This window comes from Ptychodera flava, chromosome 8, assembly GCF_041260155.1.
Source record: "Ptychodera flava strain L36383 chromosome 8, AS_Pfla_20210202, whole genome shotgun sequence".
NCBI classification, from domain to species: domain Eukaryota; kingdom Metazoa; phylum Hemichordata; class Enteropneusta; family Ptychoderidae; genus Ptychodera; species Ptychodera flava.
This window is the reverse complement of record NC_091935.1, coordinates 42,399,988-42,416,199: the sequence shown is the minus strand read 5'-3', so window position 1 is coordinate 42,416,199 and position 16,212 is coordinate 42,399,988. Positions and strand designations below refer to the sequence as shown.

At 38.4% G+C, this 16,212-nt stretch overlaps 1 protein-coding gene across 1 annotated transcript in view; it reads left to right on the top strand.

Moving 5' to 3' along the window:
- Nucleotides 1-16,212, top strand: part of LOC139139381 (E3 ubiquitin-protein ligase UHRF1-like) — a 187,516-nt gene that overhangs the window by 133,736 nt on the left and 37,568 nt on the right. Inside the window, exons 9-10 of the mRNA XM_070708281.1 lie at nucleotides 5,661-5,765; nucleotides 7,735-7,841. Of these exons, the coding sequence (XP_070564382.1) occupies nucleotides 5,661-5,765; nucleotides 7,735-7,841 (212 nt within the window). The remainder of the gene's footprint in view (nucleotides 1-5,660; nucleotides 5,766-7,734; nucleotides 7,842-16,212) is intronic.

Here is a 16,212-nt window from a genome sequence, read left to right as displayed (position 1 = left end):
TCTAATATGATTGAGCGCGGCTGGGCCACTCTCTCAAAGAAGTTGGCGGGTGTTATACTCCCAGACAAAATTGATGGCGAGAACGCTCCTCCATGTGCCCAACGAATGCTGACCCCAGAAGAAAGACAAGACAAAAAATCAAAGGTGTGCTTGATTTCAATATTGTTCCTTGTAAAGAATATTAAACAAATACATGTGTACCTGAACATGATTTACTGACCACCTAACTGTAAAGATAGGCTGCCTTGTATTCAGTTTTCAATGGCTTTCATATATTGGCATTTCAGTGATTGAGTGAATTATCTGTCTGACTTGATGTTGTGTTCCTTTCATTTAGCATGTCAAATCATTTTTGCATCAATTGCAGAAAATAATATACAAAGAAATATATCATGTATTTATCAAATGCAAATTTTTTGTAGTTTTTAAGGGGCAATTTACATTTACAGTATAATTAATTTTTTTGATGTATTTTTTTCTTCTAAACAGGTATTCGACCAAGCAATAAAGATCCTGTGCAAACATTGGACCAACGTCCAGCATCATGGTTATCCAGTTCAGTCATCGTATAAGAAGTGTGCTGGATATATGCCGATTACCAGAGAGTTCATCATTTACTACAAGTGTCCAGTGCAAAGGAGTTTCATCACCAAGAAAATGATTACATCAGAACAGAAATGAAGATGCTCCTCAAACACGTGGAAAAAAGGATCTGAACTTTGGTGTTCAGCAAGTGTAGAGATGAAGCATGCAACCATTGTCAGAGCAAAGCTGTGCAGGCAACGGAAGCAGTTAATTTCATCCATAGTGGACTCCCAGCACCTGTGCCAAGTACAGACCACACTGACCACTTCGCAACTTTTATTGAAGCCAGCATTCGCCTAAGACCTGTGCCACCAACCCAGTACATGCCAAAGTATAGGAAGTTACAGCTTGGAGTGTGCAAACATTGCTGTCTGTACACATTTTCATCTGCCGCTGAGAAGACCAGACACTATAGACTTTTCCACTCCTCACGATACTAGGGATGTCATTGTCAGCATGTATCACAGGATAATTCAGCCCTTAACTGCATTCCATTGATGTCATAGACATGTATACATAATTATTTAGATGTAATTATTGAGTGTGCCAAATAGCAAACGTTACATGGACATGTTTAAGTATTATTCTTTCATTGTATCATAAAATTTAATCTACGACAGATTTGTAAATAAACAATTGAACACTATTTTGCACCTGTTTTGTCTTTACTTTCTTCCTGGTCTTATATACATGTTGGGGGATAATTTTTGAAAAACTGTGATAAACTTGGAAGACAGAGTGACCCTTGCCCACCACTGTATGTAAAATAACAAAAGTTGAAATTGTTTGTATTGTGTACCATTTATATAAATATCACAGTCACTGGTAAGTTCAGCTGTTGATTTGTTATTCATTCTGAGTTGTATAGGGAAAGGGGGCAAAAGTTCAGTAAATGTTCTAAAGTTTTGTGGAATTGTGGATAGTCACATCTCTTACATTCACCAAACACACACATCATATTTTCACTGAATGAAAAGGCAATGAATTAAATTTGATGTATTTATTTGATACTCAAATTAAGTATACTAAATACCAGAATCTTGAAAAATACATTAAATAATCAAGAGTGGTTTGAAGAGTCAAAAAATTACTGACAAAAAAAATTCTCCAGAAATTTATGTTTTGAGCAAAGTCCATTTCTACAACAAATTATTCTTCTTTAGAAGTGCCCGTGCATGTCCGCATTTCCCGTTGACCGAATCTTTCATAGCTTTCTGTTGGTGGTATTCGTTGAGGCACCCAGGGAACTGCAGAGCTGCCTGGTCAAACAGTGCGTCCATTATCCTCTGGTCCAGCTTCCCGTTGTCACTACTCCCTAGACCAGATATATTTGACTGTGCCATCTCTTCTCTGGTAAATACAATGTCCATCAACTTTAATATTAATTTCTGGGCATCAGTTGATCGGGATAGACAGTCATCATACTCTTCTTTTGTAATCGACACCTCGCTGTCATGCTTTCCAATGATGACCTTGTCACCAATGACGGTGGCATAAACAGGGACTCGTCTCTTTCTGAAAAGTTCTCGAGCTGCTGGCTGTTGATTCACAGGTACCGGTACTGCTGCAGGGTTTGCAATTACGTTGTTAGGCTGAGGAGTGACTTTCTGTTGCTGAACCCTGTCATACTCTTCTTTCCTAAATGCCATCATGCCTTTTACCTCCTGCAACTCTTCATACATCTTCATTGTGATGTGTATCAGTCTGTCCAACTTCTTACTGTTAGGACTTGGGGTGAACGACAGAAAAGAGGAAAGATCCGCTGGGATGTCTGGCAATGGCTGAGGTGACGGAGGTAGGCTGGGAAGGGGGCTATCATCTATTGCAGTGTTCATTGGCAGGGGCATGTCGGCAGTCAAGACAATTGCAGCTGTTACAGGCGATGGGGGAGGTTGCGCAATCAGCTGAATGGCGGTGGGTTCCTCGATCACGGGGTGAGTACTGATAGAAGAGTCGTCAGTTTCTGCAGCTGTTACGGGCGATGGGGGAGGTTGCGCTATTGGCTGAACGGCGGTGGGTTCCTCGCTCACGGGGGGAGTACTGATAGTAGAGTTGTCGGTTTCTGCAGCTTTTACGGGCAATGGGGAGGTTGCGCTATCGGCTGAACGGCGGTGGCTTCCTGACAGGGCTGTCAGCCTCTGCAATGGTCAATTCCTCTGGCCGTGTGGCAGACTGCTCTTCACGGAGAGTAATGGCTTTTGATTGTGCAGTGATCAACATTTCAAGAGAGACCGAGTCTTCAGCTTCTGAATCCAAGTCCGATTCTGAGCTTATACAACGCCGTTTCGAAGCTGTAGGATTTAACAAAAAAAATCACATATGAAATAACAACCAAAAAAAATTTTGAAAAAATGTATAAAAACAAAAAATAACATGTTACAAATGAGTAAAATATATATTGTGGATCCGAAATAAGTACCAAAAATTTCTGTATCAATTTGTTTGAGTGATTTAATTGTTTTTGTATGCCGACGATCAGTCTTTCCATGTGTCTGCGCACTTGTAAAGGTCTTGAGAATAAAACAACCACAAATCCCTTAAAACAAATTATAGGTCTTTTGGACGTAGCACAATCTGTAGAGTACGGCGACATCTATACTTAAGCCGTATTCTCTTGCTATCGCTATGTGAGAGGCGACAGCAAGAGAATACCGCATAAGTATGGATGTTGCCGTACTCTACATCTGATTTTAATTAGATTGGATGTAACACCGACCTGCTTGAAAGTGAACGGCACTTTATTTAAGACGACTATGTGGTTGTAACGTGCGTACATTTTGGGACAGACACGAAGAGCAGGGTATGTTGTCATTATATGCATATGCGCAAAACGTTTGAAATCAATAACTGTTTGGTTGAACAAAATGCTGACTTACAATTTACGGAACATTGGAATCACCCAAAACACATTCGAATAATAAAGAAGGTCACAAATAGTCCCAAAATATTCTACAGCCAATAACATGGGATCGACGACCTCACAATTTGCAGTTACACATTCAGTAGTAATACGAACAGACATGCGGATATCCCGTGAGTGTTGTTACCCATTTATCCAAACATTCTGAACTGCGGCGTCGTAAGAATATACTAGTTATGTGACGGTTTGTTAGTCTGCACGGAATTCGGTTATAATGAGGAAAGAGGGCATACCAAAACTTTGGAAATGAACTATAAAGAGAATTGTACTCGACATTTTTGTAAACCCGTGGAATTCTCGGAAAACGCGACTATGATGTAACTCTGAGATTTTATGTATAGAATGGGAGAAAGCCACCTAGTGTAGATGAATAACATTACATGTAGAAGAATGAATTATTTTCCGATAATCAACTCGAAAATCATGTCAATCCTGAAGACTTTGCAGTATAACAAGTCACGATACCTAGACATGCATGTGTTACCGCCCGACTCCCCGTAGCACAGCAAATGTAACGAAAACACCACAGTCACATCAACACATGATACAGAAAAGTATTGCAAGTTGATGCTGTCAAATACTGCTGTTATTATTTATTTATATAACAAATTCAAGATCGCATAGAGCATACATGATTTTGATAAAAATTAACAATGGATGGGGTGACACAAAGTATCTGCATAACGCGTAACAACGCGGCGTGGACATCCTAGACTGAGCCACATGACAAGCCTCTGACAGCTGCTGTGCAGGCGTGGTCATTATCTACTGGCGATATTCATGAGCGTAATTAGCTAATTAACACTTGATTTGGGTTGCTACACAGTGTCAGGCGTCCGCAAACGGTGTCTTGCAGGACTACGCAGGATTACCGGCCTTTTGATTTTGACAAGCTCCCTAACTAAAGGTGCAAAAAACAGATTATTATTGGTGCAATAAAAATGGTACTGCACAGACCTGTCAGAGATTCTTTGGTTGTGAACCGCATTGATGATGACAGAGTTTTTTTATCTCACCACCTGTATAACCTTGGTACAGTCACAAATAGTTTCTGTGCGACAGTTCATAAAGAACTTCGACGTATCAGCAATTTAAATACAGGTATTCATAGACATAACAGTGCAAAACTCCTACGACCAGGATATTCCAGGCCCAGGGTTGCTTTAACACAATCACCAGCACCTGAGCGTTTCCTAGAAGGACAGTCAACTGTGACGTTTCAAAACCCATTGCAACACGCACTTGACCAGAACTTGAATATTTGTGAACAGAACAGTCCAGACAGCAGATGACTCAACGATATGTCTTAGACACCAAACAATCCAAATTTCACTGGAGCTGGGATAACAACTGCAAAGCAAACTTGTTTGTGAACTTCTGCAGATTACACTGCTCACAGAAAACAAGCAACGTGGCAATGTGTCTGACTTTATAGAACAAAATATATAATTCCTGAAGCAGTTGTGGTCACACTTAAAATCTACAAAACTGAGCAAGAAAAAAGAAACAGTTCATTTGCCTCATCACCTCACAATAGAAACGCTGTGATACAAAATGCAAGCCAACTTATAAAACATGGAAAATACACCATAAAAACCTGTTTTGCATAATACATTCATGTTATTGACTAGACAGTGGGTAGAAATGAAAGGTCATGAATTCAGGTCATTTGGAAAAATTGTTTTTATAGCAAAAATCACAGCTATCTACTCTGAACCTTCTAAAAGCAAGAGAAAAATATGCTCCAAAAAAATCTGACAATTTTTTAAAGCAATTCTCAAAAATCTAACTTTTAAAGCAAAGGTTGATTTTCATTTGGTTTTCAACATTCGATGCAGTTACCCTTAAATTTGCGATCTGCACATGTGCAGTACCAATTTGAGCAGCACAAGATTCAGAAACATGTAGGAATCCCGTTGCTTCAAAACCTACATATTTTTGGCCGATGGCAGTGCTTTCCAAACTTGGCGTCATAACTGATTAAATCAACTGCTCTTCACAGTTGCAAAGCTATGAGAAAGTTGTGTGTGTGTCCCTTTCAGACTTTCAACAATACCGACGTGTTTATAATGTCAAAGAGAGCCACTGATAAAGGAGATTGTAATCACAGTACGTGATTCAAAAATTTCATAAAATATTTATTCCCCTATTACAGGTAAGTGAGGCTGGAGTACATCGCCCACATGTTGCAGGCATTCATGGCCGTGAAAATGAAGGTGCATATTCTATTGTTTTATCCGGTGGATATGAAGATGATTTCGTAAGTTTCTTTTATGATAATACAATTATACAATTCTTGTATGATATTACAATTGTCAATACTTCCTTCAACATGAATTCATCAAAGTAAAGATCTATTGTAGCAGCTTAATATCCAGCAGTAATGGGTTCATTTGCTGTTGCTGTGATTTGGTTTAATAACAAAAACATTATAAGTAATTGTCATTTTTAGCTCATATTTGGTATGTATATAAATACCAAAAAGAGCTTATATGATGAGTCGGTGGCTTCTGTATGTCTGTATGTATGTATGTGGGTATGTATGTGCGGATGTATGTCCATCACACGCAAAAGCTCCCATACAACCAAAGCTACCATCTCAGTATTTGGTGTACAGGTAGACACAGGGATTGAGATGTGACGTTGTTCAAATGAACATGTCAGTGCCAAAAATGTGCAAATGAGGTAAGAAAAAGGGAAATCCTGCAAATGTGCAGGAGTGGTGGCATGCCAGTGACTGAAACAGGCTACTCCACTGACCTTGAGTCATTTCCTGTCATTGTTTATGAACTGTTTCATATTAACAGACCTGCTCCACAGTAAGTGAGACTACCCACAATTCCCCTTGATTTGTGTGCTCAGACATTATTTACCAAAGGCTTCTTCAATTTTATCAGTTTCTGAACAATTTGAAACTTAGAATTTAATTTAAGGATTATTGGTTAAAACTATGTTCCAAAATTATTGATCATGTTTAAAATTCAGGAGTAAATTGAATAAGAATTCGATGTTTAAAGGTGCTAAAAATTGTACACTTTCAAGGTAAAGTTATCAGCAACTAAGATGGTCTCATCATACCACCTGTCAGACATGTTAATTTCCTTTGTTACAAACATTCAAAAAATCAATACCCTTGCTTTGGCCAACAAAGATGCTACTTATTCCCTTAGTTTCCTTGAAAATATTGTGTATGGCTGTCAAAAATCTATGTCGACAAAATTACAAAATTGCTATCTCTTCTGCAGGAAAGGGGTTGATCTTCTCATTATTCATAGTGAGAAATCAGAAAATTATGATTATCAGAACTATGGTCCCAGAATTTTGAAATATGGACCAAGTTGTTCTGTGTACAGAAGAAATTTGCTTCAGTTCAGTGAGTGATCTCCGCGTGTACGAATCATGGAGAATTGTGGGTAGCCTCACTGTGTGCTCAAACTAAGAGGGACAAGCTGTGTTGAAACATTCCTCTGCTATGCATGTTGCTAAAGTTGACCTCCAGTACCTAAATTTTTAGACCTTATTTACTTTTGTTATTCTTGTTTTTCTGGTTTAAATATGTCTTGTTGTTTTTCTGGTTGTATTGTGCAGAAATCATTGTCATAACATCAACGTAGAATTTTCCTGCACTGAACAGATAGAAACAACACTTATTGTTGATCTTTGGTATGCATACTGGTATGTACTAAGTCTGATCAAATGTGAGCGACACCGTATCATTACGGTATTTTTTTTAACTGGTTTTATCCGTGTTTCTAAAGTGGCCACAATTCAGCCATTCTTATTGGCTCCCACGTGTTTTGTGTATACATAGAATAAGAAGTTTTTTAATCCATGTACATGTTTTTATGTATATTCTCATATTACGCAAGCTTTTGAACCAGTTACTTAAACCCTCATTGTGCCAAGTAGATAATCAGGGCAAGTTTGATAAAAAAACAGTGATACATGACATGTCCTGTACGTTGCATTTCATCAAAAACTGGAATGCCGATTTGAAGGCCCCTTAAAGCATAGATACTATGAACATGTTTTTAACTGAATTAACATATTACATACATATACTTCCCAAGCCTGGCATGAAAAGGGAAAAAATTCTTAATTTTTCAAAAATTTTGTCCCGCAATCTCATACCTAATGAGTTGTACTTTCGCAAGAACAAAATATTGTATAATGTGATGATTTTTGCACTTCTTTAGTGAAGGATAATAAATGTACTCTATTCATACTAGGATGAAGGAGATAGATTTACATATACTGGAAGTGGTGGTAGGGATCTGTCTGGTAACAAAAGAACAGCAGAACAGTCATGTGACCAAAAATTGACCAAAATGAACCTGTAAGTATATGCATGATTTTGAGATCTTGTGAGTGTGTGTGTCTCTCTCTCCTTCTCGTTATTTAAAATATTAACAAATGTTGCATCTATCGGCTCAATATTTAGTGTGCAGTTTGTTGATTGAAATCGTGATTTCTGCAATGAAAGAGGTTTTGCCAGAAATGACCAAACGAGGTAAAGCTTAACCTGACCAGATTGCTCAGATTTTATGAACATTCTTGAAGACTCCCAAAAATAGATTGCGATTTAAAAATGACTTGGTTTTATACTTCCAGTCTATATCACAGCAGTGAGGGTATCAGTGATGTTACTACTACTCTGTATCTTAATTTCCATGACTGTTTTCACTAATTTGTCTTTTGTGGGCTAAAGAAAAATACATGAAAAGAATCCTAGCAAGTACGATGTCACTTAATGCTTTTGCCAATCCTACTGCTGTGATTAACAGTGAGTAACCTATGAGATACACATCTTCAACTATAAGAATGATTTTAAGCCTATTAAGGTGAAGTACTACGAATTACGTCAAAATTAAGTTGTTGTGTCATTTTCTTGAAACTTTGCACAAATATTTTTGGAAGTTGTGCAATTGCAAAAATAAAAAAAAAATAGGGGTCACCAAGCTCGTTTCCATGGAAACGGACGTTAAAATGGCGTCGTTAGAAATAAATAAAAATGATATAATTCACTTAAACTAAAGAAAGCAATTATAAAAAGCTTAGCAAATGAGTTAATTTTAATAAATACCAAGACTTAAGATCCATATCTATCGAATGTATAGTTTTCATGATGTTTGTAAAGAAATTTTTACATAAGTATCGATTACAAAATGACGATAATCGAAATTATATCACTACATAATTTTCGAACTTTCTTCCTGTCGCTTTGAATGGTGTCATTTTGACCAAACTTGGCGAATAAAATCCTGACATAATACCATTTAGTTTACCCTTTTAACCCTCAGAGCGCGGATAACAAGAAATCTCGTTTAAATGGCCATTTGCGCCTGCGCGTATACCGAGATATGTCGTTTTGACATTAACATAACATAACATATTCACGTCTTTTGGGGTATTTGCATACATCAAGGCGGGAAAATATGCTTGTTATCCCTGTTATCCAATCATCATCCAGTGTCCTTCAACTTTTAACCCGGGAAAAGCCGATCACGTGATCCAAAATGACGTCATTACCTGAAATAGAACGGAAAAAAAAGTTAGTCGTTTGCCCACTGACATGATTCAAAATGGCGATGTTTTGGCCGAGATCTTTGCCGATTCAAGTGACGATGATGTCGATTTTGAAGGTTTTACGCTCGAGGAGCTGAGATATGGTGACTTTCCGACCGAACCCTGTCAAAGTGATGATGAAACTGATTTGACCGAGCGTGAGAAGGCACTCCGATGGGACGTACACGATTCCATTGAAACCATGCCAGCTGGTTTTGTCGAGCTGCGGTTTGACAGTGAGCCTGGTCTGACGTCACCTGAAATCATACCGTTCGGTCCTGAAGTGTGCCCACTCGATTTTTTGAAACTTTTTTTTAATGATGTTGATTACAATCTTATTGCGACCGAAACCAATCATTACGCTGCTGACAGAATATCGTTCCTGAGAGATAGAGGTAGGCTGGATAACTATTCCCGTTTCCGGAAATGGTCTGATGTCAACACCGACGACGTCAAGGTGTTTCTCGTCATATGTATCATGATGGCACTGGTTGAAAAACGGGACATTGAAAGCTATTGGACCACAGACCAGCTCCTCCAGACTCCTGGCTTCCGTGAAACGATGTCCAGAGACCGGTTTGAAATTATTTTGGAAATGCTACACCTGAACGACAACAACCAGTACATTCCACCCGGTCATCCAGGTCACGATCCTCTCTTCAAGGTCAGACCGATTGTCGACTCCGTCTTACCCCGGTTCAGGACAGTGTACATCCCTCACCAGCATATCACAGTTGACGAAGCCATGGTACCATGGAAAGGCAAGTTGAGATTTAAGGTTTACATTCCTATCAAACCTGATAAATTCGGCATCAAAGCGTACGAGCTGTGTGAGAGTGTCTCTGGCTACACTTCCGGTATCAGGTTTTACACCGGCAAAGTCCTTGATGATGATGGTACCGTACTACATGTCAGTTCGAAAGATGTTGTCATGGGTTTGATGCAGGAATGCGACCTTCTAAACAAAGGGTATAAATTATACACCGACAACTATTATACCAGCCCTGACCTCATGGATACACTTCTTGCTGAAGGTACTATGGCTTGTGGAACTGTCCGTACAAATCGAGTAGAAATGCCAGACGGTCTGAAACCAAAGCTAAAGCCAGGGGAATCTGTCTTCCTTCGTCGTGACAATTTTTTAGCGCTGAAATGGCATGATAAGAATGACGTAGCATTGTTGTCAACTTTCCACCGAGCTGTGATGAAAGTGAATATAGCAATTTCCCAATAAAACCTGAATGTGTTCTTGATCACAACAACAATGGGGGGAGTTGATTTATCTGATCAGCTGATGAAATATTTCAGTATTCCTCGTAAAACAATGAAATGGTGGAAGAAATCATTCTTTTATATTTTCAACTGTGCTGTTACAAATGCTTACACTCTATGAAAAAAATGTGCAATTACAGTGTTTTCTCCAGGGCGCGCGAACGCGCGAATCGCGCATTTTCAAAGAGCAGTCACCCCAAAAATTTATCTGGACGCACGACCTGGCGCGCGTCTGTGGCCCCTGCCATACCAGACAGTTAGTTGGCCTTTTGATTTTGCAATACGTCACTGACTCGTCACGCCAATGCGTCTGTAATGCGTCTGCTGGTGCCTAATATCGCTACATTGTCCCTGTGGGAAAAAAAAATAATCGCTCAGCTCTGGTATCTGCTTGCCGGGCCTGTGTCCAAAAATAAACAACTGACACATCTGTTGTAGCGTATCACAGTCCGTCATTTCCCTTGTGTGTTGGTCTTGGCCGCCTGTCAGAAAAAAAAAAACTTTGTTTATTGTTCAGTGACATCCGCCTGAAATATAAGTGTTACTATGTTTCAAAATTTTAATTAGCATCGGCCTGGGACGAATCACTTTGATGCTGAACTTTCATTCGAATTCTACCAGCCACCGCCACGTGCATTTGACGATCGAGATACAAGTCATGAAACGAAATCGCCTTATTACTGCCTTTTACAAACCCAAGTCTGATGACAAAACGTCTGAAAATTGTGAAGCGGAAGAAAACAAAAAAACTGATAGTGACGAGACGAAGTCTAAAGATGTGCAGAGAGACGTTGAAGAAACATCTGAGACGGCCGGAGAGACGGGTGCTGAAATTGGAAAGCAAGGAAGAGAAAATCCTGGTGAAGTTACATCGGATTCAGACGACGATACTGAACGACTTCCTTCTAAAGAAAAAGGGAATCTTTTTGGCAAGACTCCTGGCTGAAAGGTTATCCCTGGCTAGAGAAACCTGAAGATGGGCGTGGAATGCGGTGTAAGGTATGCCGTGAAGCCGGAAAAGATAATTCGTTCACTACGGAGAAGGGTTGCAGTAACTACCGAACATCAACTTTAAAACGCCATGTCAATAACGGTAAACACAAAGATGCAATGAGAGAAATATCTTTGCGGTCAAATCTAAAGGTTGCCGTCTCAAATGCAGTTACTCAAAAGAGGATGCAATTCTGGTCGCTATGAAGGCTGTATATTGGCTGGCAAAGGAAGCAGTCGCAACCGATAAATACGCGTCGCTTTTGGAGCTGTTGAAAGCTGCGCGGTGCGAACCCGTGAACAATCTGGAGGTAGGCAAAAACGCTACCTATCGATCGCATACGACGGCAGAAGAATTACAGCAAGCCATCGCTGATACGATCAAAGCCGATGTTGTCGATAGAATAAAAGACTGTGACTTTTATAGTATTTTGTGTGATGAAAGCACGGATATTTCGACATCGGGCCGTCTAGTCGTTTACGTGAGAAGTGTGACCGGAAGTTTCGATGTTGAGTCGCACTTCCTGGGAAATTTGTATATCATCGAAAAAGACGCAGCATCTTTGACGGAAAAACTTATCAGTATCGTGAATGAAAACCAGTTAGAAAGGTCGGAAATGGTTGGTTTCGGAAGTGACGGGGCCTCTGTCATGACCGGTGTGAAGAATGGCGTAAGCGCAAAATTGAGAGATATCAACCCGTTCCTCATTAATATTCATTGCGTCGCACATCGTCTCGCCTTGTGTACGAGCCGCGCCAAGCTGCCGCGAGTGTCGAGTACTTGAAGGAATACAAGACTATTTTGACAAGTTTATTCTACTATTTCAAGCAGTCGTCGCTGCGATCTTCACACCTGAAAGAAGTTGAAGACATGCTTGAAAGTCCGCGTCTCAAGATGAAGGAAATCCATGACGTCAGGTGGTTTGCGTTCTACGATGCGTTACAAACTGTATACAGGTCATGGAACGCATTGGTGACCTACTTTGACGGGCAGCGTTCATCGAAAGACCCAAAGGCGGCAGGCTTACACGGCAAGTTGACGCAGTATAAATTCGTGGCGGTGATGTATTTCCTCATGGATGTGATCCCCATCGTGACGCGACTCAACCTTATTTTTCAGAAGGACGACATAGATATTGCAGCGATCAAGCCGACGGTCAGCGTTGTCCTCGATCAACTGACACAGATCAAGGACGGCGCAGTATCGGGTTTCTACACAGACAAACTTTCGGAGATAGACAGTGACAATGGGACGTTGATGGGACACAGAATTATGAATAAATCGAAACAGAAAATGCTTGTTGATGATGTGAAAAGGGCATTTCTAAGTAATTTGATCGATAATATCCAAACCCGTTTTCCTGCTGATGGTACGGGGGTAATATCTGCATTTGATATTCTTGGTATGAGAGATTTGTCATTTGTTGCTAGCGATCAGTTACCGCATTACGGCAATGATAAATTAGAGATTTTAATCTCACACTATGGCTTTGAGAAAATGAACAAAGAAGGTCAAATTTGTGCGCCTGTCATCAACCCAGATAACACACGGCATGAATGGTCTGTTATAAAGCCAGTAGTCTTACAGCAGGCCTATCCCAGAGATAATTTTACCACTTTGTGGAAATTTATCAATTCAAATCACAAAGATACAGTGCCAAATTTGATAGCACTAGCAAAGATTTCTGTTGTTTTGCCAGTAACCACTGCAATCTGTGAAAGGGGCTTTTCAGCCAAAATAAAATCAAGACATCATTGAGAAACAGGCTAGAAGAAAGTGCCATTAACAGACTAATGACAATTCTCATTGAGGGCCCAGCACTACCTGACTTTGTTGGTGAGAAAGCCCTGAAGCTGTGGAAAAGTACAAAGGCCAGGAGAATTTTCTCAGCATCAGGCAGCAACACAAAATGACCTTGCACTTAATGTACAAACACTGTATTCATAAGGTGAACTGTGGACTGTTTAAAGCTTGCTGAAATTGTAGTTAATGTAAAATTATTGTAATTAATATTGCATTAAACTGCAAAGTCAATAAACTCCAGTATTCAAATAAATAACTTTATTGAAATTTGAAAGATGAAAGCTGTGTAGATTGGTCTGCAACAGTGTGAAGAGCTTAGTGATTACAGCAAAACCTACAGTAGAGATGAAAAAAATATTAATAAACACTTACACTATGAATGCATACATATATTTAAATTACTGAATAATTTGCATAATTTATGCGCCCCCCTATTCTCAATCAAATCCCCCCTATTTTTTTATGTTATGGGTGACATTCCCCCCTTTTTTCAAAATCCTGGAGAAAACACTGTGCAAATGAGTCTCTAGAAGGTGTAAAAAAATGACACACTACAAATTCTTGTCTTCTCTTGCCCACAATTTGATCAAAGAATCACAAAATTACAGAAAGCCCAGTGTAAGAGGTAGAAGGTCACTGCAGGATAGACCAGATAGAGTCAATGGTAACATAAGGGATCACCCACTAGAACACATCCGTCCAAAAGAAGGTGCTAAAAAACCTCATGTAACACGAGTTTGTAGGGTTTGTGCTGCAAAAGATCAGCGCAAAGAAACATCATTCCAATGTGGTACTTGTCAAGTGGCTTTGTGTGTGGTTCCATGCTACACTGTGGTATCACACAGTCATAAATTACCAGCAAGCACGCGAAGAATAAATAATCTTCAGTGCTCAAATTCAAAGAATTGCAAATGAATGTTTGTCTAGGGACCAGAATGAATGTTCTCAAGCATTTCATTGTTGTTGTAAAATTTGTAAAACATTTTCAATTGAGATTGCAAAAAAGATGATAGAGTGTTTAGTAGTTAATCACTTATTTCAAACTGATATTCACAACTAAAAATGAAATGAAATTGAAAGAATTTGTTTTTCAATTCTGTCTGATCAGATAAATCAATTTCACCCATATTTATTCTTGAAAATTTATAAATTCAAATTGTTGAAGTCTTCAGCTTTTATTTACATGAAAATACAAAACAGTTATTATTGTTATGAATGTAAAACAGTTGTAAATAATATTGAGAAGATATGTACTTACCTTTTTTTTGATTTCCATCCAGTACTTCTGTTGTCGAAGTTTACTGCCATCTTACTGCCAGGGTCGTGTCTCTTTTCATTGCAAAATTTTTTTATTTACAGTTTTTATTTACAATGCAATTTTTATTTACAATGTAATATATTTACATTTTTCAAAGTAGTGATACCCAGAGAAGGCAAATGAGATTGATGTGAATTTCAAATTGATCCGTTCTGACAAACAATAACTGAATTACTGAAGTGGTTTTTTTAACATATTCTGAGAAAAAGTATTGACAGCTTTTTACACATGTGTCAAGAATATTTACAAATGTTTGTTTACATTATTTGTATGAATTTATATGTGAGATTTTGTTCACTTTACATGTACACATAAATTTTTTATATTTCTTACTGCAGTAAAATGTAGATAACAAGGCAAGAGTAACTCTATTGTAATATTCTGCTATGGATACTTGGATTGGCCATTTGTTTGTTTACTTGTTTTTATTTACTTGTTTATGTCAAGTTTTTGTGTAAATATCAATTTCTAAACAACGCAATATGACATGCTGGTGCCATGAATGAAATTTTGCCATGTTAATGCAACTTTTTATAGATTCTTCTAGAAAAACATATGAAAATATATATTTCTTGAACTTTTTTACCAAAAACCCTCTTTTTAGCCCAAAAATCCTATTTATTTGTCATACTTCATCAATGATGTCATCACAGACAAACAACTCATAAAATGTAGAATGTATTTTTATATGGACATTGCCTAGCTTTGACCATTTCTTACTGCAGTATAATGTAGATAACAAGGCCAGTGTAACTCTATTATAGTATTCTGCTATGGATACTTGGCTTAGCCATTTGTTTGTTTACTTGTTTGTGTTTACTTGTTTATACCAATTTTTTGTGTAAATATCAATTTCTAAACAATGCAATATGACATGCCGGTGCCATGAATGAAATTTTGCCATGTGAATGCAATTTTTTACAGATTATTTCAGGAAAGCATCTGAAAATATGTTTTTTAGCAATTTTTTACCAAAAACCCAACTTTTAGCCCCAAAATTCCATTGTATTTGTCATATTTCATCAATTATGATATCACAGATGGACAGCTCATGAAATGTAGATTGCATTTCATATATACATTGTCCACATTGGACCAATTCTTTTTGCAATAAAATATCAATGAATGAGACAGTGCAATTACTGTGTTACGTCATTATTTTATTCAGCGCACAGGGAAATGGCCATAGAAAGTATTCAGCGCTCTGAGGCTTAATAAAAAGGGTGTCACCACGCTACTTTTTACAATATCTCCAGATGTATGGGTAATATGCGCCATATAAATGGGAGAGAAATGTTAATTTTTCGCTCATATTGAATAAAAACCAGCTTCCTAGGGGTCAAAATATGACAAGGTTATAGGTCACATGTATTTCTAAGAGACTGGGTCAAAAAATTAGGTCAAAACGTAATTTCAACAATGACAGGTGATGTTAAATACATGCTACAAAGTAACCCATTGCGACAGGCTGGAGTTAAATCTACGCAGAAACGTTCTAAAGCGTGTGCGCGTCCGAATTCGTCGCCCTTTACCTTAAAACATTTCATAGTTCTGTTGATATTCAGGGAACATGACTTGGAATCACTCATACATTTGAAGCCTTATTTATAACAGTTTGTCTCCCAACTCTGCCTAGATGACCCAAGCCCCAGCAGGAATATGATTCTCTTTCTTTTATCATACTTTTATACAGATGAGATATTGTCAGAAAAAGTAGAAACATTGTCAAACAAATATATTGACATCCACTGCAGCAGA